This window comes from Cordyceps javanica, chromosome 6 (assembly GCF_051103115.1).
Source record: "Cordyceps javanica chromosome 6, complete sequence".
Taxonomy (NCBI): Eukaryota; Fungi; Ascomycota; class Sordariomycetes; order Hypocreales; family Cordycipitaceae; genus Cordyceps; species Cordyceps javanica.
In genome coordinates this window covers 2874944-2897007 of record NC_139300.1, presented here as the reverse complement: position 1 = coordinate 2897007, position 22064 = coordinate 2874944, and the positions used below count along the sequence as shown (strand labels likewise).

General features: G+C 54.5%; 5 protein-coding genes across 5 annotated transcripts; 1 reads left to right on the top strand and 4 right to left on the bottom strand.

The window, feature by feature from the left end:
• Positions 1-612: 612 nt before the first annotated feature.
• On the top strand, positions 613-5112 carry V2A60_009315 (uncharacterized protein; the record flags this gene model as incomplete). The annotated part of the gene is made up of 3 exons (XM_083260582.1): positions 613-868; positions 930-1999; positions 2065-5112. The coding sequence occupies 3 exons, from the start codon at positions 613-615 to the stop codon at positions 5110-5112; spliced, it is 4374 nt and encodes a 1457-aa protein (XP_083116708.1).
• Positions 5113-5824: 712 nt separating this feature from the next.
• On the bottom strand, positions 5825-8169 carry V2A60_009314 (uncharacterized protein; the record flags this gene model as incomplete). The annotated part of the gene is made up of 3 exons (XM_083260581.1): positions 5825-6936; positions 7012-8025; positions 8085-8169. The coding sequence occupies 3 exons, from the start codon at positions 8167-8169 to the stop codon at positions 5825-5827; spliced, it is 2211 nt and encodes a 736-aa protein (XP_083116707.1).
• Positions 8170-14052: 5883 nt separating this feature from the next.
• Positions 14053-15700, bottom strand: V2A60_009313 (mitochondrial matrix Mmp37-domain-containing protein; the record flags this gene model as incomplete). The annotated part of the gene is made up of 2 exons (XM_083260580.1): positions 14053-15615; positions 15674-15700. The coding sequence occupies 2 exons, from the start codon at positions 15698-15700 to the stop codon at positions 14053-14055; spliced, it is 1590 nt and encodes a 529-aa protein (XP_083116706.1).
• A 2064-nt stretch (positions 15701-17764) lies between these two features.
• V2A60_009312 (enoyl-CoA hydratase) lies at positions 17765-18580 on the bottom strand (the record flags this gene model as incomplete). The annotated part of the gene is made up of 1 exon (XM_083260579.1): positions 17765-18580. The coding sequence occupies one exon, from the start codon at positions 18578-18580 to the stop codon at positions 17765-17767; it is 816 nt and encodes a 271-aa protein (XP_083116705.1).
• Positions 18581-21047: 2467 nt separating this feature from the next.
• On the bottom strand, positions 21048-22053 carry V2A60_009311 (enoyl-CoA hydratase/isomerase family protein; the record flags this gene model as incomplete). The annotated part of the gene is made up of 2 exons (XM_083260578.1): positions 21048-21727; positions 21819-22053. 2 exons carry the CDS (start codon positions 22051-22053, stop codon positions 21048-21050), a joined length of 915 nt encoding a protein of 304 aa, XP_083116704.1.
• Positions 22054-22064: the final 11 nt, after the last annotated feature.

Sequence of the window (22064 nt, the reverse complement as noted above, 5' to 3'; positions counted from 1 at the left end):
GGGGCTTACTCTGATAATTATTATGCTTTTGGTTCAATATACAGGCGTTTTTCCATTTTCGATACTCTCCTCTGCTGGGTGGGCTCTGTACTAGGAGGCTATAAGCAATGCGCGTCTTGGTCCAATCGGCGGCGGCCGCATACGGTCAAATTGCTACAACTTGGAAAATGGTTAGTTTTCTGAACAGAATTAAAAATCAGTCGGTTGGAGATCTCAAGAAAATATTGTGCGCCCCTCACATAGATCGCGTACTACCCTCCGATGCACTTACCTACACTTGTGCTATACGAAAATTGCACCTGTGCCCGTTGCTACGTGGCAATGTATTATGTAACCGATAGCATAGCATTGAAACACATAGTCAATAATCTGATCTTCTTTGATCGAAGACAAACACTTCGTATTTATATGCTGACGTTGCATATCTACAGGCTGCAGGTCAGCCGGCTGCCGTCAAACACGGCCACGTGCAGTGAATGATACACACCGCTAGCCACCAACAGGAAACACAGCATACACTGTCCCATCATTTGTTTCGAAACAGAAAGTTTTCCTTTCTCTTTCAAGCCTGACTTTTACATACATTGTGCAGACCACCAAGCAAGCCTCGCGATGCATTCACAGTACGCCGCAGAGCGCCGGCATCCTTCCAAGCGCAAGATCAGTGACAACAGCGTTTTCAAAACATGGCTTGAGGACCACGCCAGAGTCGACGATGATGGTGAGCTTTCCGTCTCGAGTGCACCCTCGGAAGGCCTCAGTGACGCTGCTGCCGAGATTTCTGCGCTCATAGTCACCCCCCGCGAGTACCAGAATGAGCTCTTTGAGAGGGCCAAGAAGAAGAATACAATTGTTGTCTTGGACACCGGTACGTAGAGAGATTTTGACATGGATGACTGTTGCGCGAGACCCTTTCTAATGAGAGCCAGGCTCGGGCAAAACATTGATCGCGATCATGCTGCTCCGCTACGTTCTCGAACAAGAGCTTGAGGACAGATCCAGAGGATGCATACGAAAGACGGCCTTCTTTGTCGTTGATAAAGTCGCCCTCTGTCAGCAACAGTACCAAGTAGTCCACGCCAACCTACCGTTTTCGGTCACCAAATTCTACGGCGAGCAGCAGCCAATGGAGCAGGCACCGCAGCATTGGAACGCACAGTTTGAAGAGAACATGATCATTGTGTGCACCGCCCAAATCCTCCTGGATTGCCTCAGCCATGGCTTCATAAAGATGAAACAGATAAATCTCCTCATCTTTGATGAAGTCCACCATGCGAAAAAGGAGCACCCGTACGCCGCCATCATGAAACGGTACTACCCGCGACACGACAGCGAGAAGCCACGCGTCCTGGGACTGACCGCGTCACCCATCGACACGGGAACGCTGGACATGGATTCAGCAGTCCAGAGGCTCGAGAGCCTCATGTGCAGCGAGATCGCGACAGTCTCAGATGAGGTCCTCGAGGCTGGCTGGGTCAAGCGCGAGCAGAAAGAGAAAGTGCGGTTCTACCAACCGCTCAGGGCAACCCAAGAATCTTACACGGAACTGACAAGGATCATTGACGAGCACGCTCGTCAAATCCCACAGCTAAATTCCTCCGTTCACTGTGCCGTCAAGATGGGATCAGCTCTCGGTCCATGGTGCGCTGACCGTTTCTGGCAGGTTCTCTTGACCAACGATGCCATGAAGAATATGGCTCTGCAGTCGGCGAAAAACAGCGAAACAGAGTTCAACTACGATCGGTACGAATCTGCCTCGAGCGCGCTCGAGAGCCTTCGTCCCCTCGTGGACAGCCACGAGTTTGCCGCGCTGCCGACGGACGACGGCGCCATCTCGTCCAAGCTCGCCGTGCTCCGCGAGACGTTGTGCTCCGCGTTTGCAGAGAATCGCGCCACAAAATGTCTCGTTTTCGTCGACGAGCAGTACGTGGCCATGATACTGGCGGACTACTTTGGGCAGCCTGGCACGGCACCCAGCGGCATGGCCGCCGACTTTATGGTTTGTGGCTCGCGCTTCTTCTTCTTCTTCTTCCCAAGCTCCAAGTACTCGACTGACAGAAGCAGGTTGGGTTGGCGAAAACGTCCAATCTCGCCAACATGTCCCAGCGCCAGCGCATGATGAAGCTGAACAACTTCAAGTACGGTGACACGAATTGCCTCTTTGCGACGTCTGTTGCCGAGGAAGGTCTCGATATCCCTGCCTGCGACCTCGTGATCCGATTTGATATGTGTAGCTCCGCCATTCAGTACATCCAGTCGCGCGGTCGCGCGCGGAAAGCCTCATCTGTTTACATCACCATGATGGAGCAGGACAACAACGAGCATATGAAGCGGTTGCAAAACGTCATGTATGACGCGCAATGTCTGCGCCGCTTCTGTCAGAACTTACCGCCCGACAGACAGAGTGGTGTGTACGAACGCATACCGGAAAAGGAACTCGTCGTCGCAGATACCGCTACGCTTTCCAGCCAGAACAGCATGACTGTGCTCGCAAGATTCGTGTCGACGCTGGCTCAGGGGACGGACAAGAACCCAACTCCCGAATACGTCGTGTCCGGAACAGGTACCGGCTTTATATGCTGGGTCATTCTTCCGGACTCTGCCCCGTTCAAGTCGACGTCGGGAAGCGTAGAGGGGAGCAAAATTAGGGCCAGGTGCGCAGCTGCGTACGAAGCATGCGAGCGCCTCATCCAACTAGGGAGCATCAACGAAAATTTGCAACCAACATTCAAGAAGCAGCTGCCCCGAATGCGGAATGCAAGACTGTCTCTCCGTAGCAAGAAGCAGAAGGAATACACCATGTTGCTCAAACCAAAGATGTGGACGTCGCTGCCAGCTGAGATTCCGACTCGGTTGTTTCAGACCTTTATTGAGATACACCCTGGTTGCGCCGGTGTCACTACTCTTGCGCTGTTGACGCGAGAAAAACTGCCAAATATCGAGCCTATCGGGCTTTTCATTACGACAGATCTCAAAGTGTCAGCACACTTGGTCGCCGGCGGGCCTGTAGACGTGTTACCGGAGCAAGTACAGGGTCTGGCGGCGTTTACTCTCCGCCTCTTTGATGATGTATTCAGTAAACAATTTGATGCAAAGAATGAGGAGATACCGTTCTTCATTGCCCCTACATGCACATCGTCGAATGGGCACGAGAAAGGGGGCGTTGATTGGCAAAGGTTGGAGCAGATGGTTCTGTCCACGGATGAGAAACTGATTGCCGATCGCGGAAACCTTGCCCACCAGCAGTTTGTCGTTGATCCTCATGACGGGTCGAGAAAGTTTGTTTTACACGAGCCTGAGCCTACACTTCGAGCAACCGACCCGACACCTGCTGATGTTCCAGAACACAAGAGCAATGCCTATTTGGCATCTGACAAATCAATCATGCAGTACAGTTGCAGCACCAGAGGACCTCACCGACAAAGTATCATATTTGATACTGAACAGCCAGTGTACAGGGCCATGTTGCTATCTCTGCGGCGCAACTTTCTCGATGAGAAGGATGTCGAGAACTTCAGGCAGGACCAATTATGCTACATCACTCTCCAATGTCTAAAGCTATCACCAATCTCTGCTGATGTTGCTCGCGCAGCGCTACTGCTTCCATCTATTCTCTACCGCTTGGAGTCTGCTTTGATCGTGGCAGAGGCGGTTGATCTGTTAGGGTTGAGCCTGCCGCTCCAGCTGGCATTGGAGGCCTTTACGAAGACCCAGATTAATTCAGATGACGAGGCGCTCGATGACGAACATGACGAGCTCGGCGGCCAGTTCAACTACGAGCGCCTCGAATTTCTGGGTGATACATTCCTCAAGATGGCTACGACCATTGCGCTCTACACGCGCAACCCCAGTGCCAATGAATTTGAGCATCATGTCGAGAGGATGCTGCTGCTGTGCAACAAAAACTTGTTCAACACAGCTCTTGACCTGGGCATACAAGCTTACATCCGCTCCGGCTCATTTGATAGGCGTACGTGGTATCCAAATCTACGACTTGTGCGTGGTAAATCGGCCAAAACAACCGTCGTACAGCATCTCGGAGACAAGACGATTGCCGATGTTTGCGAGGCCATCATCGGTGCCGCCTACATGACCGGCGTCGAATCTGGAAACATGGACGAGGCCGTCAGAGCGGTCACCAAGGTAGTCAACAGCGCCAACCACGATATGAGCTGCTTCGCAGACTACTATGCAGGCTTCTCCGCGCCCGGGTGGCACTCGAGTCCCGGCAGCGCCAGCGTCCGCGCCACGGTGGACAGGGTGGCCGGGCTGGTTGGGTACCGGTTCCGCTCACCGCTGCTCCTGCGGAGCGTCTTCACGCACCCGTCGTACAAGGCCGAGGAGATTCCCAACTACCAGACTCTCGAGTTTCTCGGCGACGCGCTGCTGGACATGGCCGTCGTGGACCACCTGTTCCGCGCCAACCCGGACGCCGGCCCGCAGTGGCTGACGGAGCACAAGATGGCCGTCTGCGGCAACCAGTTCCTCGGCTGGCTCTGCGTCGGCCTCGGCCTGCAGCGCGAGATCCTGACCGCCGACGCCGCCGTCCCCGGGCAGATCAGGGCGTACGAGGAACGGCTCGCGTACCTGCGGGAGGCGGACGAGGCGGCCGCCGCGCGCGACGGGCGCCCGCCCAGCAAGGGCTACTGGACGCTGGCGACGCGGCCCCCCAAGGTCCTGGCCGACGTGGTCGAGGCGCTGCTGGGCGCCATGTTCGTCGACGCGCGGTACGACTACGCCGTGGTCCGCGCCTTCTTTGAGCGTCTGGTCCGGCCGCACCTCGACGACATGGACGGCTACGACGCCCTGGGCGCGGGCCACGTCGTGACGCAGGCGGCCCACGCGCTGCAGGGCCGGTACGGGTGCGGCCGCTGGCGGTTCTGCGTGTCCGAGGTGCCGTGCGAGTCGCGGACTGGCCTGCCCGCGCTCACGGCGAGCGACTGCGTCTGCGCCCTGCTCGTCCACGGCCAGGTACGCTGGCACGCCAAGGCCGCCAGCGCCGTCGAGGCCAAGAGCAAGGTGGCGGCGATGCTCCTGGCGGACCTTCACGGCGTGGGCCGCGACTCGTACCGGGCGGAGATGAATTGTGACTGCGACTCCGGTCGAGACTAGGTTGTCTCGGAACCGGCCTGTTTTGTGCGGAAGGGGTCGGAACGAAAGTTCTCGGGGAGGGGGGGGCGGAACATCCAATTAAAAGAAAAACGGTTTGTCCAGTCGCAGAGTCATGAACAAATATGAGATGTGAGATTATGCATTTATTGGACATGAAAAAAAAAAGAAATTGGTATTGAGCTGTGTATCGTGTTCCAGCGGTGTGATATCACTCCTTTCCAAACCTTGGCGCCCGTCCCTGAGCGTGCCTCGTGCGTGTCCCGGGTCCCACATGAAAACGATAGAAAAAAAAAAAAGAAAGTCCTCCGTGTGCAAGATTAAAGAACGTACCAGTGAAATTCCAGATTGTCACCAGCCCTCAAAAAGAGGGTGTGTAAAGTTGTACATTGTACCAGCCAAAATGCCCATGACTAGTTTCCCGTCCCCCGTCCAGGAGCTCCTTGTCGCCCCGGCCCCTGTTTCCAAACGCTCACACAAAGAAGAGGGAAAAAAAAAAGGTTAAACAAAGTAAAGAAAAGAAAAGAAAAGACAAAAGTATTAGTCGACTTGTCTTTGTCGCTGTATTTCATTATCATCATGGACCACGTACGAGTCCGTGCTCGCAGTCGTCATGTCCGGCCACAAGGAACAAAGAAAAAAAAGAAGAAGAGAGAAAAGAAATAGGGGAGGGGGGGAGGAGGAGGAACGGTTCCTGATTGTGGTCCCGCTTTGTCTATTCAACGTCGGCCAAGTTGCCCTCCTCCTCCAAAGAGGTCTCGACGCGGCGCACGCGAGCGCCGCCCCCGCGCGTGAGCCGCTTGCTGGCCTCCTTGATGCGGCGGCGGGACGATGCCGCTGCATCCTCGCCGCCGGCACCGCCCCCGTGCGCCGGCGCCGCCGGCGGGCCCTCGACGATGATGCTGAGGCGCGGCTTGAGCGTCCTGGCGTCGTCCGGGTCGCTGCTGCTGCTGCTGCTGCTGCTGTCGAGCGCGTCAAACTCGTCGTCGTCGGTGTCGTAGTCGAAGCCCAGCGCGAGCAGGCGCTGGCGCTGCGTCAGGTAGATGCGCGGCACAAAGGGGCCGGGGAGCGGCTCGGGCGTACCCGCCACCACCACCACCGACGAGCAGCGGCGGTCGTCTTGTGATGCCTGCTGCTGCTGCTGCTGCTGCTGCTGCTGCTGCGCGCTGTAGACGGGCGCCTTGAGAGTCTGGTCGCTGTCCCTCCTCCGGCCGCGGGGCGCCGGCGCCGGCGCCGACGCCTCAGAGGCTAGATCGCCGTCCTCCTGCTCGGGCACCGCGTCATCGAGAGAGGAGGGGCCAAAGAGGCCGGGCAGCGCGCCTCCGCCGCCGTCGCCGTCACCGAAGAACTCGGACTCTTTAAAGATGAGCGCCTGGTCCTCGCCCGCCGCCGCCCGCCGCCGGCGCTTCTCCATGAAGGCGTCCACGTTGGACCCGTCGGTGGTGATGGAGCAGGCGTCCATGTTGTTGTCCTCCTCGTCGTGCGAGGCGCTGCCGCTGCTGCCGCCGCGCTCGGCCTCGGAGCTTCTTCGCCGCCCCCCCTTGCAGCTGTTGCGCTCGTCGAGGTCCATCAGGGAGCGGATGTCGACGGACGTGGTGGCGGTGGCGCGGCTCACGGGCCGCGGGAACACGCTCGACACGTCGGACCGTTCCGTGGGCTCCGTCGACGCAATGGACCACTGCCGCTGCGACGCGCGGCTCTCCGTCGCGCGCTCCGTCGCGACGGACCGCTGGTCCTCCTCCAGCTCGCCAAAGGTCTGCCTCCACCGCAGCATGTTCTCGACGGACAGGTTCTGTCGCTGCGTTGCCGCGCCATTTCGTTGGTTGCCTATATGTGCTTGTTAGTATTCATTAAAGGGTGTAAAAAAACTTTGTCATGTACAAAATGCGAGTAATCTCTTACGCGAAGCGGGCCTGGTGTTGGCAAAGTCGTCCTGAAACAGCTTCTCCACCACCACGGTCCTGGTTATGGGCTCGCCCATATTGTACGCGCTCATGACATCCACAGACTGTCGTGCGCGGCGTACGGAGCCTAGAGTGGATGGCGGGCGCTCCATGCTGCTGGACTCGGGCTCGCTGCGGCGGAAGCGCGGGATGGAAGGAGGAAAGGCGTCGTCGCTCTCCTCCGTATCCATGTCTTGGCGGTGGTTGCTGGCCTCCTCCAATTTCGGGAGGCCAATAGAAGACACCGTCGCGCGCGACGATGCGACGCTGACTCGGCCTGTCTGCGGGGGCTCCGTATAGACGGGGCTGTCGAAGATGGAAGTCACCCGAGAGCGTGCGACCGGCGTCGATCTGGTGGTGTAGATGCTCGACGCGCGCGAGCTGGGGCGGTACGCGTCCTCAATCTCCGGCTGCTCGAGAATGACCTCCTTGTTGGCGTACTTGCGATACTTGGCCGCTGCCGTGTTCTGGCGCCGGGGCACCGCCTGCAGTGACCGTGTGGCGTAAAACTTTTGCACGGCTGGGCTTCCCAGAAGCAGGCCGTTCTGCCCGATATTGCGCTCGGCCACGTCCTCTCCGTATTCGCGCGAGCCGGACGCTTGCAACCGGGCCTTGAAGTCTGAGGGTCCGAGCTGCCCCTGGGCGTCTAGGAGGTCGACATGGCGGCTGATGACGGAAAACGCACCGGCGCCCTTGACGCTGCTGTTCCGAGACAGTAATAGATCGGAGAATGATGAAGCTGCTGATAGTCGCTTTGCAGAGTCGGAAGATGTGATGAGCTCGTTCGGATGGATGTCAGACTGCGCATCTGCCGTCCATGCCTGTTGGAGCGCTGTGGTGCTGGGGTTCGCAATCGCCGTCTGTTGCTGTTGTAATTGGTTGGTGTGTTGCGGACGATACGTATGTTGGTGGCTTGCAAGGTCCGCGTCGCTTCGGCTGCGAATTTTTGCCGTCATCGACGAAGAAGCATTGCCTGTGGCACAGTCATTAGAGATGGGTCGGTATAAGGGATGCTTCGGCGAGTCGTCATACTGCGCTGGAGGGTTACTGTAGATGGTGAGGGTGACAAGGACGTCCTGTCACCCTGCCGCCTTTGTAGGAAAGCGAGGAAGCCCATGGTATCAGTGCAACAGGAGTGCCAGTAGCACCGCAATGTTCAATTACAGTGTCTGGAAGGCTCGACGCATGTGTGGGATCTGCAGGCTTATATTGCTTTTGGGGGGACGCAATGAAGGGTGACCGGATCGGGAACGGTCCGCCCAAGAGAGTGCAGATACGGGCACACTTTAATATCAAATCCTGAGTGGAACAAAGCAGCTTCCTCCCCGGGGAGGGAGGGGCAGGGTGTATGGTGGTGGCTACTCAGTAGGCGAAAGATATACGCGATCTACCCAGTACAGGCATTGCTGCTTTGTCGTTTCGTCCCACCACCAACCTTGGGTCTGGGTGGAACTTGGCACGGATAGACTTTCACAGAGGTGGTGCATAACCCCGGTTAGATGGACTGTTGGACTAGTCCATCCCAAGGCTAGTGACGACAGACTCGCACAAAACGTGTAGCAAGTAGGGCCCCTGCATACTTGGTAGTCCAAGTACCAGCATGCTCCATTCGCAAATTGGCTCAGTATACGGAGTACTCCGTACGGGGTACAGATACACGGATACTACAGATGGCTGCCAGTACTTGGAAGCTGGCAAGAGTCAGGAGGCGATGCCACAACTGTCGCCACGGGAGCCTCGCTTTTAGACGACGCCTGCTTCGCCGTTTTGGGGGCATGGTTGCAGACACTTTACTTACAGGCTAGCCGAATGAGACTTGTCGACGACCCCTGCGCCCTGTTCCTGTCGGCGTCCTCCCCAGCTAGCCTGGGCCTGGGAACGAGGCCACAACATGCTCTCTGTACGCAGCAGACGTTCGGTTCGCAAGCACCCTCGCGCAGTGGAGAAGACATTGTCTGTACGTGCTGAAGTCTCCGTAACTGATAGATAACCAAGTTGGAAAGGGCCAAGGACGAGATTGTGCGGAGCGGGTCTGCCTGTTGCACACGGACGCACACACCGGAAGGCCGTTTAGCACTTTACCAGTATTGATGAGAGTGTCTTGAACTGAAAGACTGGCCAAAGCCCCAATGGCGAGACAAAGGTTGGCCCCTCCCCGGTCCTAGTCGGCGTAGAGAGAGAGAGAGAGAGAGAGAGACGCCAGCGGTCATTGAGCCAGCAGAGTCATTGAGCCAGCGCGTGCTGCCCCGGGCTGGCCCAGGCTTTGTCTGCAGGGGGGCGCTCTTCATCTGCAGGATGGTTGCATCATGACAGGTTCAAGCGTCGTGAATAGCGCCATCTGACACGTTTTTGCAACTCGAGGCGCCCGGCTTAGCGTGACGCTACAAGGCTCACGGACCGCGTCTATCGGCCACACGAGAGAGAGAGAACGTCGGCGCACCAGAACACGACAACCCGCTTGGACAAGGCCGAAACAGTTCTGGCAGGTCTGGTAGCTTCAGTAAGTTAGCTAGCTGCTCCAAGTCGTCAAGTAGGTACCCGATTTCTTTATCCGCGCCACCTTTTCTGTTGTAGATGTTCCTCATGAATCAGAGACACGGGGCGCAGGCATGCAGCCGTGCATGCGCATTTTCGCATCGCCAAACCAGTGCAAATTTCGCATCCAAAGACGAATCTTTTTTTTTTTCGAGTCGGCATCGTTCCCGCCGCAACGGAACGGACGACTTTTTCCAATTCTCTGTACCTTGCCGTAACATTGGCTACACAATTGCGCCGCCGCAGTTCATAATCTTGGTGGCTTAGAGCGGCTCCTCTCAAAGGGATCCGCCCGCTGGGCTTTTGTGTGTCTGTTCTGGTCTTCAGCAGACCAATAATCAAGTGTGGCACAAAGCCATTGTACTCCGGGCGAGCCGTCCTTGCTGTTCCCCAAGAAAAAAAGCTTGCTTGGGGCGGGCTGTGAGAGCCGGGATAACTATTCGAACGCGGCTTTGCTCCGTGGTGTCACAGAGTCACAGACAAACTCGTCGGCGGCGATGATCCCCTGCCGCACCGCCGCCGCGCAGGTTCGTTCGTATTAATCATCTTTCCAGGACTCTTTTGCCTCAATCAATACGCAGCCGAGATGCAGCCATGCTTGTCGATGGCTGCAGTGCACCTACCGCTTCTTGGCCCAAGTCGATGTTTTGTTTCTTTGGCCCGTTTCAGCACATGGCGAGGGCTCTAGCACGGTATTTTTTTATTTTTATTTTTTTATTATTCTTTTTCTTGCGTCCGTTCACTACAGTCGACCCCCCATGACAACTCCATATGCCGTGAGGGAATTGCCCATGCCCCTTTGGGTGCCCACTTTGTTACTCCCAAGATGCGATGGCATGCCTGTCGATCATCCACCTAAAACCCGCAGAATTACGGGCATATTCCCTGCACCTTTGGTGGCTGAGGGATGTGGACGGCCAGTCGGTGGCTTGAACTCCCAAATGAATTTTCCTTTAACCGAAGTTCATAACTAACCCTGTACAGATTGAGAAGAGCTCGCGTTGGCACAGACACTGTACGCGACTCATATCCCGCAAGTGCCGACTTGCGTTGTTCCGAGGCGGGCTGCCCATTGTTCCGACATGACTAGAGAGAACGATCGCGGGGGGGGGAGGCAAGAATTCATGTCGGCGGCAACCGCATAGTAATTAACTTTGACTGCATTGATGGTGGCTGATAATACGACAGACGGCCAACACTACTCACCACATACGTAAATCCACCAGCAGCCATGTCCAGCTGGCAAGTTCATGCGCCTCAGGGGAGGCAGGACAAGCTTTTTCATCACACCAATTGCCTTCAAGTTGGCCTGCCGGTTCCCAGGGTTTGCCTCCGCCGATGTTTTTTTTTCTTTCCTTTTTCCGAGTCCAGGGCCCCGTCTCACAGAGAGAGCAGGCAGGGGAACCTGTATTGTGCCGGGTCCTCCTACTAACAGTTGCCGATGGAACAAGCAAGACAGCCCCGGAGAAGGCCCTCCTCGACCACTCTGATGGGAACCGACCAAGACAGCCAACCGTCAGGGTGGTAGAGATCGACCCACGATGCTGGGCCCCCCAGTAAGCGCCACAGAAACCAACAACTGGGCTGCCAAAGTGGGTGGTCTCACACTCATCCAGAGCCCTGGGTCCGGGGACATTAAGACCGCCCGTCTTAATTGCCCGATAGCCTATTGCATTCGAATGAAGATGGGGGAGTGGCTTGCACGGCGCAAATTATGTTGTGGCCTATTGGAAAATTTTCCAACCATCACACCATCCTTGTAGATTTGACAAATTTGATCACCTGTTCCCGATCATCAGACCAAAAACTGTATGCATCCGGATCAGGTTCAGTTGGATCGCCGCAAGGAGTGAGTACGAATCAACACTACATACGGGTAGAGGCTTGTCGTTTCTGCGCAGCTCCGCTACACCCGATGACGGCAAAACAGTGACCCAAGGAAGAATCTTGAACGCTATCAAGGTTGTTCGCTGGGGGAGGGGGGGGGCTTTCCATCTCAACTTGGAACCTTGGGCAAAGATCAGCTCAAAGATCGCATACCTCTTCTGGGAGTCAAGAGGTTCTCGAGATCTCTGGCAGCCCTGCCTGGCCCTTGTCTCTCAACCCCATGCATCATTTCTGCCCGCGCGGTTGAGGGGTGCTACAGTAACCGGGTTCCATCCCGACGACGGTGAGGCATTCGTGAAATCACCTCAAATCTTACACTGGTTTACCTCTATCCATTGCCGGATCATTTAGCTTAATTGAAATCCAAGTGCCTTCTAACTCGTAATCCTATTCCCCTTTTTTTTCCCCTTCCGCGTAGGATGTATAGTATAAAGGAAATTAGAAAAATAGGTTTTTTCTGGGGTGGTGAGACGGGCAAGGATCTCCCCCGGTGCAGCGCTTGCCATGTGGTGCCTCTCCAAAACTAGTTCAACTGATCTATAGAGCTGCAATCATACGTTCGGCATGTTTTACACTGCATTTACCGATGACGTGCATCCTTGACATTGACAAGGGCGGATCCGCTCCATGTGCTTTCGGGGATGGGTATTTTCGAGTCAAAGGGCTTGGATGACAAGAGAGAGACTTCTTTACAAGGCAGAAGATCTTATTGGACATCCATAATAGCTCCATTAGCACCTACACTGTAAACCCCCCCTTTTCTGCCATTGCACCTTGGCAGCTATATATTAGTTGTAGTCAAATTTATAGGAGAAACAGGCGCAACTGCGACCTTCACGGTGTTCTGTTATAGCGCTTGCATGGGTTTGATTAGATGGCAGTTCCCCATTGACTACCGTTTTTAAATCACCGCGAAGAAGCATCTGATGCCCAAAAGCCGTAGGGACGTGTTGGCATGGCCCAGAAACCCGGTCAGGACGGTACAGTGCTCAGATGAAGCTCCTCCATAGCTATGGAAGCCTCCAATGAACTGCCTTACCAAGGGCCTTTCTCCTACATGCAAGCGACGATTCATAATCTCGATTCTATAGTTTCTTGTGACCTCATTGGGTCATCGTTCAGTAAGTCTAGTCAAAGAATTGAGCGCAGCTGTCAAAGTTGAAAGTAACTCTCTGCAACATGTGCTGCGTTGAGAATCGTGAAAACTTGAGGCGCCCCATCAGACTCTGCTGCAATCCGAGGCATTTGGACAAGTTCGCGAACCAATATGGCATCTTGGATCTGATGGCGACATTGTCATGGCATGTGTGGCAATAGGAGCGTGCTTCAAGTACAAAAGAGAGAAGATGACTTCGTTTCTGAAAGGTCACTGCGAGCCAGTGATTCAGTTGACCGGCATTTTTCATGCACGTCAGGGCAAAGCAGCTCTGCAATATTCATTTTGTCACTGCAATCACCTTCATCCATCTCTGCTGAGAACTCGATTGCTTGCAGCTACGTCATCTTAGTCCAAAAAAATCTCTCAGTCGCGGGAGGAAATGAAGCTGCGAAGAGCCTCTCGCCGTCTCTCAGGCACGGCCTTGTATGCAAGCTTCAGTCACGGCCCCCATCCCCGCTTGCTTCGAATTATTGGACTGGAGGCTCGCTTGTTATCCCACCACCCGGTTATGTCAGTCCTCGACCTAGCAAAAGGCTATAGGGCCTGCATTACCTGTCTTAGCCAAGCACTCGGGGGCCCGGTTAGCTTTGCCAGTCTTTCTCGTCGACCCGTTCTCACTGCTGCCAAGCCTTCCACTGCTGTCGTGGCGGGCTGTGCATGACCCCGTCGCACTTGGTGACTGCGTATCAAGATCGGGTTGGATCGTTTAACACGAGTTGGACTTTGATCGGTCCACTGCCGCCGAGCGCTTTCGATAGCGGACGCATTCGCGCCAGTCTCTTATACTGCGCATCGCACCAGCACCGACGTGAAGGCCAAAGGCCCCATGCGAATGGTCAGAAATGTCCTGAGGATATAGGCATAGCACGAGAACGACTCGATTTTACCCTCCTTTTAAAGGTTTTAGATAGCTAGCGCCAGCATGGGGCATCAAAGTAACTGCAGTTACCAGGCTTACCTTGGCAGGATACCTGCCTAGTGTGCAAGTCTACAGCGCATGGGAACAATGAGAGAGTACACCGTTTTAGAAATTGTTCGAGTATTTGACTGGTTCTCTTTGTCTTTTCTCTATATTGATTTGAAGTTTTTATGGACATCATGTGCAATATGTCAGCCAGGTTTTGCCGAGGAATCGCATGGACCGCACTTAGTGATTGGCTGGGAAATCCAACAGTCGCTGTGCTCAACACTGCATGAAGACCTAGCCAAGTAACAGATGGTGCATGATGGTGCATTATATCGGAAGGTGAGGTTCCTCAATGCATAGTCCAACTGAATTGCATTTCCACAAAATCTTGGATCTAACCACGCCGTTTCGTTGTGGGTGTGAAACCGAGACTCTGCCAATGTCTGAGCCAAGTCCACGCGTCCCCTCATTTCTCACATGTTGCTCTCCTTCAAGATTGAACCTCGAGCAGCCTATTTTTCTACGTCTTTTGATTCCACCTTCTTCTTTCCCTCGCTGGTCTTGCCCTGTTTCCACTTGTCATACTTTTCCCTCAGATAGCGATAGGTTCTGCCCCAACCACCCATCAGGAAGCCTTTTATACTCTGGCTGGTACTCGGCCAGTTGACTGTCTGTCTGATGACTTGGCGAACCAGGGCCTGGAGCTCCTCGGGTTTGTCGGCGGCAATTCTGCGGTCGAATTCGCCGCCTTGGCGTCGCTTGTTTGATGACGGATCGTCATCTCGAGTGGCCTTCATCATGATGGAGAATTCCTCGCGAGGAATGGCGAATTTCTTTTGGTACTGAAAGTAAAGGCGCTCGCGGAAACTGGAAGGAAGGCGTCGCACCATATTGCCACGCTTGATAGGGTCCATATCCTGTTGCAGTCTGTTGTCGCCATCCTCATCGAGCACCCAGTCTTCGTCGTCTAGTCGACAGGGTCCTGTGAATGCAACATTTGGCAACGTCTTGACGAGTGGGGCATATAGCCGCCGAAAGTGCACAACATTGTTGTTGACAATGTTGTCGACTTTGCTCTTGTTCTCGGTGGGGAGTGCCATGCGAGGATCTCCGAGATAACTGAGACCCGCGATCGTGCTGTAAAGTTCAGACTCGGTGAAGTCCGGAGGTAGAAGGAGCATGGCCGTACGCAGGGCAGCAATCAAATTGTGCTGGTTAGCCAGGCGGACTTGCGGGTGGTCACGAAGAATCTTGACGGGCTTTTGCAGGCGGCCCGCTAAATAAAGATTGTCCCACGTAGAGAGGTCGCGGACCAGATTATCGATGCTGGTGACGCCATACTTGATCAGCATGCCGTTCATTTCGATGAAGGGGTTGAAGTAGACACCCGCCCCCCAGTCTTGCACATGAGAGACTGCGCCTGAGCCCAGCGAGGCGATCCCGGAGTAGTGCTTCCGATGTTGCTTTATGTTGAGCGAATGCCAATGCTGTGTGTGCGAGACGCCAAAGATGAAGTCGATCATTTTCGGTGATCCTTTCTGCGCCTTGACAAGGGCAGCAGGTGGCTTAGGGTGCACAGCGCGAAACTCGGCGTCACTGATGCTGCGACCAACGTCCCCTTGCGGAAACACACCAGAGCCATACGCAAAGCAGTAGACGATAGGGGCATTGAACTGACGCAGCATCACACGTAGGGCTTCTTTTAGCTCGTAGTTGATAATCATGTGCTGATTCACACCGAAGAGGCGGTGCGGCAGGTCCTCGAAAGATTTAATGGCAAAATCTACAGAGTCCTCCCAATCATCTCCGTATAAATTATATTTGCCCTTGGCCGACTCTTTTTCGCGCTTCTTCAAGAGCGGCGCATCAGTCTCGGCACTCGCAACGCTCGCATCGTCGGGTTTTTCGGTGGAAGGGTTCCGGGGGTTTGTAGTCTGAAGAGTCGGTGATGTTGAGAAGCTTCGGGTGCACCAAAGGTCATATCGGCAACACGTAGTCTTGCGACTGCGTACTACTATTGGCGCAGCAGGAGTTGAGCAACGTCCTGACAGGCGAATACTGCTTCTAGAAGCAACCTATCAAAACACATTAGAGAATTGATTATCAAGTCGCCATCCTAGAGTCCGCTCATACCCGAAGACCTGAGTATGCTGAAGCCATTCTGATGCAGCCGCAGTCGGATGTAAGGAGCGTAGAGTTAAAGCCGGGATCTCCCCTCGAGTGTCGAAAAGGGCGAGCGCGCCATCAGCCTGGGGCTGTAACTGCAGGGTGATTCGAGCAGTTCCAGCTTGCAATTATCGCCTTTCAATGACAATTGCAGTATGCGACACAGTATTCGCAGCTGGAATGCTGCACAACGCACAATTCGGGGTGAGTTCTTAGGTGACAACAGGCGAAGCTTAGCAGCAAGCTCCGGCTCTGCGGGTCGCACCTCAGTTGCCGCCTGCCGCCGAGTACCACACGTGACGGCAGCGAGTGGCCAGCGGCCAACAAGGCTTTAATGCAGCGGAACAAGCCCCTATTGAAATTCTAAAAATTTGAACACGTACATAATCAAGCTTTTAGTTCCTGATTCTACTGCGCCCCAGAATCGATGTGTTTTAAGCAGAGGTTGGTGTAATGCGATGTACCCGTCCATCTCAGGCCTCAGCCCACATGGAGTCGCTGCAGACATACTTACCCTAGACTTGTCACCTGGCTACATGGGCGCGGCCCCGGAGTTTGAGGAGATATTTGGTGGTGAGCGACCTATTGGATGGGGCAATCGAGCTGGTCGTAGTTTCTGGCCTATGATTATTGCATAAAATGTAACACGTGTAGGCAAAGGAAAGTAGTGTGTGGTTAGTGCTGGAAACATCACGATATTACTCGAATTTCATTTTGGTTGGAGGCTGAGTGACGTCGGACTGGAACGATCTGATACCTCGAGGTTCCATTCTAGCTTGGGATAAAAGACGAATGAGAAAAAGAATGACAAAAGTAAAATCATTTGTGCAATTTTTTTTATCGCTTTAAAGACTCAAGAGAGAGCTCTTTCTTGTTTGGTAAATTTCGTTGTGCCGAGGAGTCGACATGGGCACTACACTTGTGCAGCCAAAAAGTAGAGCGACCGTTTCTAGAACGAAATGAGATTAAGTGAATCCGGGTTCGGCTGATCAAAAGGGTTTTCCCTTCGAGTTCGTCTACAAGAGCCTAGGAAATGCTTTCATCTCAGAAAAGCCAGTCTTCATACTAGGCATCTGATAAAGCAATTCCGATACGATGCTGTAGCATTTCTGTAGAATTTGAAAGTGCGGTAAAAGTCTATTAAGATGAATGACAATATCTGAGTACAGTACTATCTGTGCAGGCGGGAATCTCAGTCACCTTTGGCGGATCATTGCAGCCACCTCTCAGTACGTGACTTCCAAGTACGAAACACTTCCGACAACGACACGCATGTCTTGATAAGGTGTGCCTGGTGGTTCTTACCCTTCAGAGAGAACACGATATGGAGAAGCTCTACCCATGCTCACATTTAAATAATATGGCATTGTAAAGGCGGGCCCCGATCAACTTCAGCAATTGCAGAGTGTCGCCGTTGGCTAACTGCTTCACAGTAGTTGTTCGCGCCCAGTCGAGCATATCATATTATTGAGGGCGAGCTCACGCCGTTTAAATTACATTATACGCAAGTTTGGGGCTTGCAGTTGACAAATTTAGAAAGGCGTCAAGAACTGGATTTGAAATTTGGCAATCCTGATTGTTAACGCCTGTCCGGGGCTGGCACTAGAATCTCCGCGACGGTCTCGCCTGCAGTCAGGAACATGTTGTTTCTTACGACTTGCCTAACTTGGCATCTGTAGACCGGATTCTCCACTCGATCACGAGTTTCTAGGCAAGGAAGCAGCCCATCGACGACCCGAAACCTGGTCGCTCTGTGGGAAGCGCGGGGTAGGACCCTAGTATCCGCGTTTCCACGTCTGCAACCGCCGAAAGGTATCAGCCTGGGTCATAACAGATTGTTTCATGACCCCGCATCTTCCGAAGAAGGGACGAGTGGTGATATGAGACGTAATACTCCAGTACAAGATCAGTGCTTGCTACAAACCCTGCATTTCCCCGGATACGTATCTGTTAACGGCTGCCTAGATGATGGCTGGTCGAGTAAGATGCAGCTGAAATGGGAGGGTCAACTCCGATAAGTATTGGCATGAAGATTTCTTGCTGATACATTTTCGTTGCTTATAGCTTTCCTTTTTCGAATTTTCCCCCGCGTCCGGCACCTTTGTCAAACCTCTGCGCGCCCTGAACACTCTCCTCCGCCACAATCGGCGCGCCCCTTTCAAACTCAAAACGCAGAGCAGCCTCGAGACTGTCCGCATCATGGACGCTGTGCTTTGCCGACGCGAGGTCAGCCCGCATGCACTTTTGGGGGAAGCCGAGCAGGTCGCGGGCCAGCCCGCGCGCCGCCTCGAGGGCGCGCCCCTTGGGCACCACGCGGTTGGCCAGGCCAAACGAGAGGGCCTCGTGCGCGTCCACGGGCCGGCCCGTGAGGATCATGTCGAGCGCCCGCCCTTCGCCGACGACCTTGGGCAGCCGCACCGTGCCGCCGTCGATGAGCGGGACGCCGAACCGGCGGCAAAAGACGCCGAAGACGGCGGTGGTGTCGGCCACGCGCAGGTCGGCCAGGAGCGAGAGCTCGAGGCCGCCGGCCACGGCGTGGCCCGAGATGGCCGCGATGACCGGCTTGCTCAGCCGCATGCGCGACGGGCCCATGGGGCCGAGAGCGGCGCCGTTGACCTTGTCCACGGGCCCGACAGCCAGCTCGCCGGCGCTGTTGCCGGCGACTTCGTGCAGGTCATAACCGGCGCAGAAGTTGGCGCCCGCGCCTGTGAAGATGCATACCTTCTGGGTGTCGTCGTTTTCGAATCTCTGAAAAGCCTCCGCCAGCCGTAGTGATGTTGCATGGTTGACGGCGTTCCTCACCGAGGGCCGGTTGATGGTGATTGTCGCGATGCCCTCGCCGGTCGGCTCGTATAGCACTGTATTTTCTGTCATTGTGAGCTTTTGACTTATAGAATCCACAAGTAGAATGGCATTTGAGATTTGAAATCTGTGCATAACTGTCGCTGGGATTTGTGAAGGCGGCCTGGTTCAATGAGCCTCGGTTGGGCAAATTGCTCTTTATTACCCCACATGTTCATCAATATCCCTGGATCTCCACAAAGGTTAATATGTACAGCCAAGTTTATGGCAAGCCTAACTAGTGACAGCAACGGGAATCAAATCTAGGTTTTAAAAGTAGTACATATTCGTCGTCTCCAGCCCATAGAAGCTTACCAGTCATTTGCGAATGTAGCGGAAATGAAACTTGGCGCCACGCTTTCCGTCGGTCATGACTTTCATACTAATCACACGATCTCGACCACTGTGAGATAGCATTGAAGCATACACATATTGAAGCAAGCCGGTCCAGACAATTGATTGAAAGAATCTCGCTGCATAGCCTCCCGGCCGACTGCGAGAGCATCGCTTCTCTTTTGCGAGGCAAATTGAAAATCAACCACGACTTGTGCCCTGAGCTGTATAGACTCCTGCTCCGAGTCCCCATTTACCTTATCCCAGGCAAGATTGTCTAGGGCAAGACTTTGCTTCATGATTCAATCGAAAAGCAAAGACAGGTTGCGGTCCTTCTGCCGGTAACGACTCTGAGTGGAAGCACGCTCCCCGAATAAATGGCATACTGTCATGCAACCGAATAGATACGAACCAGCTAAACAGGCAGCAGACTCGATCAGGCCAGGTGTGAGATGGAGCATGTACAGCAGGTGATTTGTCCAACGAGCCACGCTAGGAACGGCCGCTGCACCAGTAGTGGCGTTTAGCTTCCCGAGGGATGCTACCAAAGATCGCTGCCTGCCAATCCGCTGAACTTGCGCAGAGTGGCCAGACTATATGCCGTGATGGCCCCCAATATCGAAACGGAAAGCCGAAAAGGATCGTTGGTGGCACAAGCCAACCGTCGGACGGTACGCCTCTCGAGTATAAAACTCCATGTTCCGCGGATAACGCGGGAAATTAGTCCGGAAAAGCTCCCGCATCCACGCCATGATAATGTACGCAAACGCCAAAATTCACATTTTGATGTCGATATTCAGTCAATAATGAGCGTGTGGAACTTCTTATAGGGCATTGCTCAGTTCTATGAGCCTCTGAGAGATGACATTCCGCCCAATAGCTACCGCCACATCGAAACCAGTGCTGCGTGTGGGCGTAACTCAACCAAGAAAGACTGTCGCGTGTCAAGGATCGACTCCGTGGAGTCCTGGATGGGCATGAGCCAGTGATTGGTTTTATTTGGAACTAGTGATGGCATTGTGACAGCTGTTTAGATTAGTGTCGAACTCTTTGACACGGGCTGTTCATGACACAGGTACATGTTGCAGAAAAGCTTTTGACGTAGGCCAGCCGTGCATGCCGGAATCTATCTTGACTCGGTCCCCGAGAGATGGTCCGAGGTGGCTTGAGACAGTGCAAAGTGCTGAATGGCATCGGAACCAACTGCCAAACCAGGGGGGGCTCTTGGGAATCCAGGCCTGTACCAAGAACCCAAGAACCGGGTTCAGTCGGCCCGGGGTAATATGACGGTCAGTTTTGTTATAGGTCCCTGCTGCTGCAGCTCTCTTTTTTGCAGCCCGCCCCCGCCGCCCGCTTATAATAGCCAAGATGCCAAGTACCGTACGCGTGGTAACGGGGGAGTCGACATGACAAGTTTAACGTACAAGCCAAGTGGGGGATTAAATTGAGTCGCCACCCTTCACAGTGACGGGCCAGGTATTTTGACCAGCAACCCTGGCCCACCAGTAAATATGCACGGTATCGAGCGATGTCGGTGGTCACTGGCTGGGTTCGAACCTGAAGAAGACGGGGCTGCTTCAAGACTTGGTTCTGCGTACAGGATCACGGCCTCAAATCTCACTGCACGAGTAGCTCTGTCGGCGGTCTACCTTCGTGTCGTCGGGAATAAAGTCCAGACCCCACCAGACAACTGAAGCATACCAACAACTTCCCAAACTTGTTTAATCTCTGAATTTATCGGTTGACCACGTGCCGTGAGCAAGTTTCCAGTGTGTTGGGTGTTGGGGCCGAGAAACACGGCGGCGGAAGGCTTCCGAAGCCTGACGGGAAATGCCACGACATATTAACAAGGAGCTGGCAAACGTATCCGCTTTTGCTCCTATTTTGCGCAAAAAAAAAAAAAAAAAGGGCAGTCTCTTTGCCAAGGCATTTTTCTTGCATAATTGTAGAATAATCAGTTGAAATCAAGCTGCCCGTCTATGGCCTATCCGCCCTCCCCCCCCCCCCCCCCCCCCCCCAGCCGCATCTTATGCTTGTGCTCGAGAGAGACAGTCGCGAATCGTACAGGAACTTTGAACGATCCACAGTCAAATGACACCATTGCCGTTTTTTCCGTGCTCTCTCCCCCCCCCTACCCTCAGCTCTCCTCCGGCCGACTGGTTGTTCGTTACAGCTTCGGGTTAGTCCACTTGGGTGACCGCTTCTCGACAAAAGCCTTCAACCCCTCGGCGAAATTCTCCCCGGCCGCGAGTCGAGGATACCATTCCTGCGCGAGGGCTTCCGTCGCCGCCTCGACGCTGCCGTCTTCCCATGCCATCCGGACGCCGCGGCGCGCCACGATCAAGGCATCGGGGCTGTTGCGGCACATGGCCTCGCCCGTACGAATCGCGGCCTGGACGACTTGGCTCCGGCCCTGGCTCTGGCCCTGGCCCTGGCCCTGGCCCTGCTTCTGGTTCGATCCTCCTACTGGTACTACCAATGCCGAGCCGCCCCGGTTTTCCTCTTCCACAACCTCGGAGACGAGACCCCAGCTCTGCAGAGCCGCCGCATTCACCGTCCGTCCCGTGAGCGCGAGATCCATGGTCCGCTGCAGCCCTATTACGCGAGCCAGACGGGGCAGGCATCCTGCCACGGGCGCGATGCCCCGTTTCACCTCTGGCAGCGTAAACGTCGCCAGCTCCGAGGCCAGCACCAGGTCGCAGTTGGCCACCATTTCGAAGCCGCCGCCCATGCAGATCCCGTTGACGGCCGCGATGATGGGCTTCCTGCCTTTGCGCCGGCACAGCCCGCCAAGACCGGGCGCACCCATGTCGTTGAAGATCCCGGCTTCATTCATTCTGTTCCATTCTGGAAAAGGTTAGTACCGTGAGTCCATAGTTGCATGCATGGTCTTCCCCTGCCTGCCATCATTTTTTTTCAAATTTTTTTTTGTACGCACCACCAAGGTCCGCTCCGGTGCAAAAGGCGCGGCCTAAGCCGGTGATGATGCCCACCCACAAAGAATCGTCATTGTCAAAGAGCTCCCACACATCCTGCATCTGTCGACTTGTGCTCTTGTCGATGCAATTCAGCTTTTCTGGTCTGTTTATTGTGACTTGCAGAATATGCTCTGCTGGGAAATCAATGTAGAAGTGATCGTAGACTCTACGCCCTTCACGTAGAGGCGAGGCCATGGTGCTTGTGT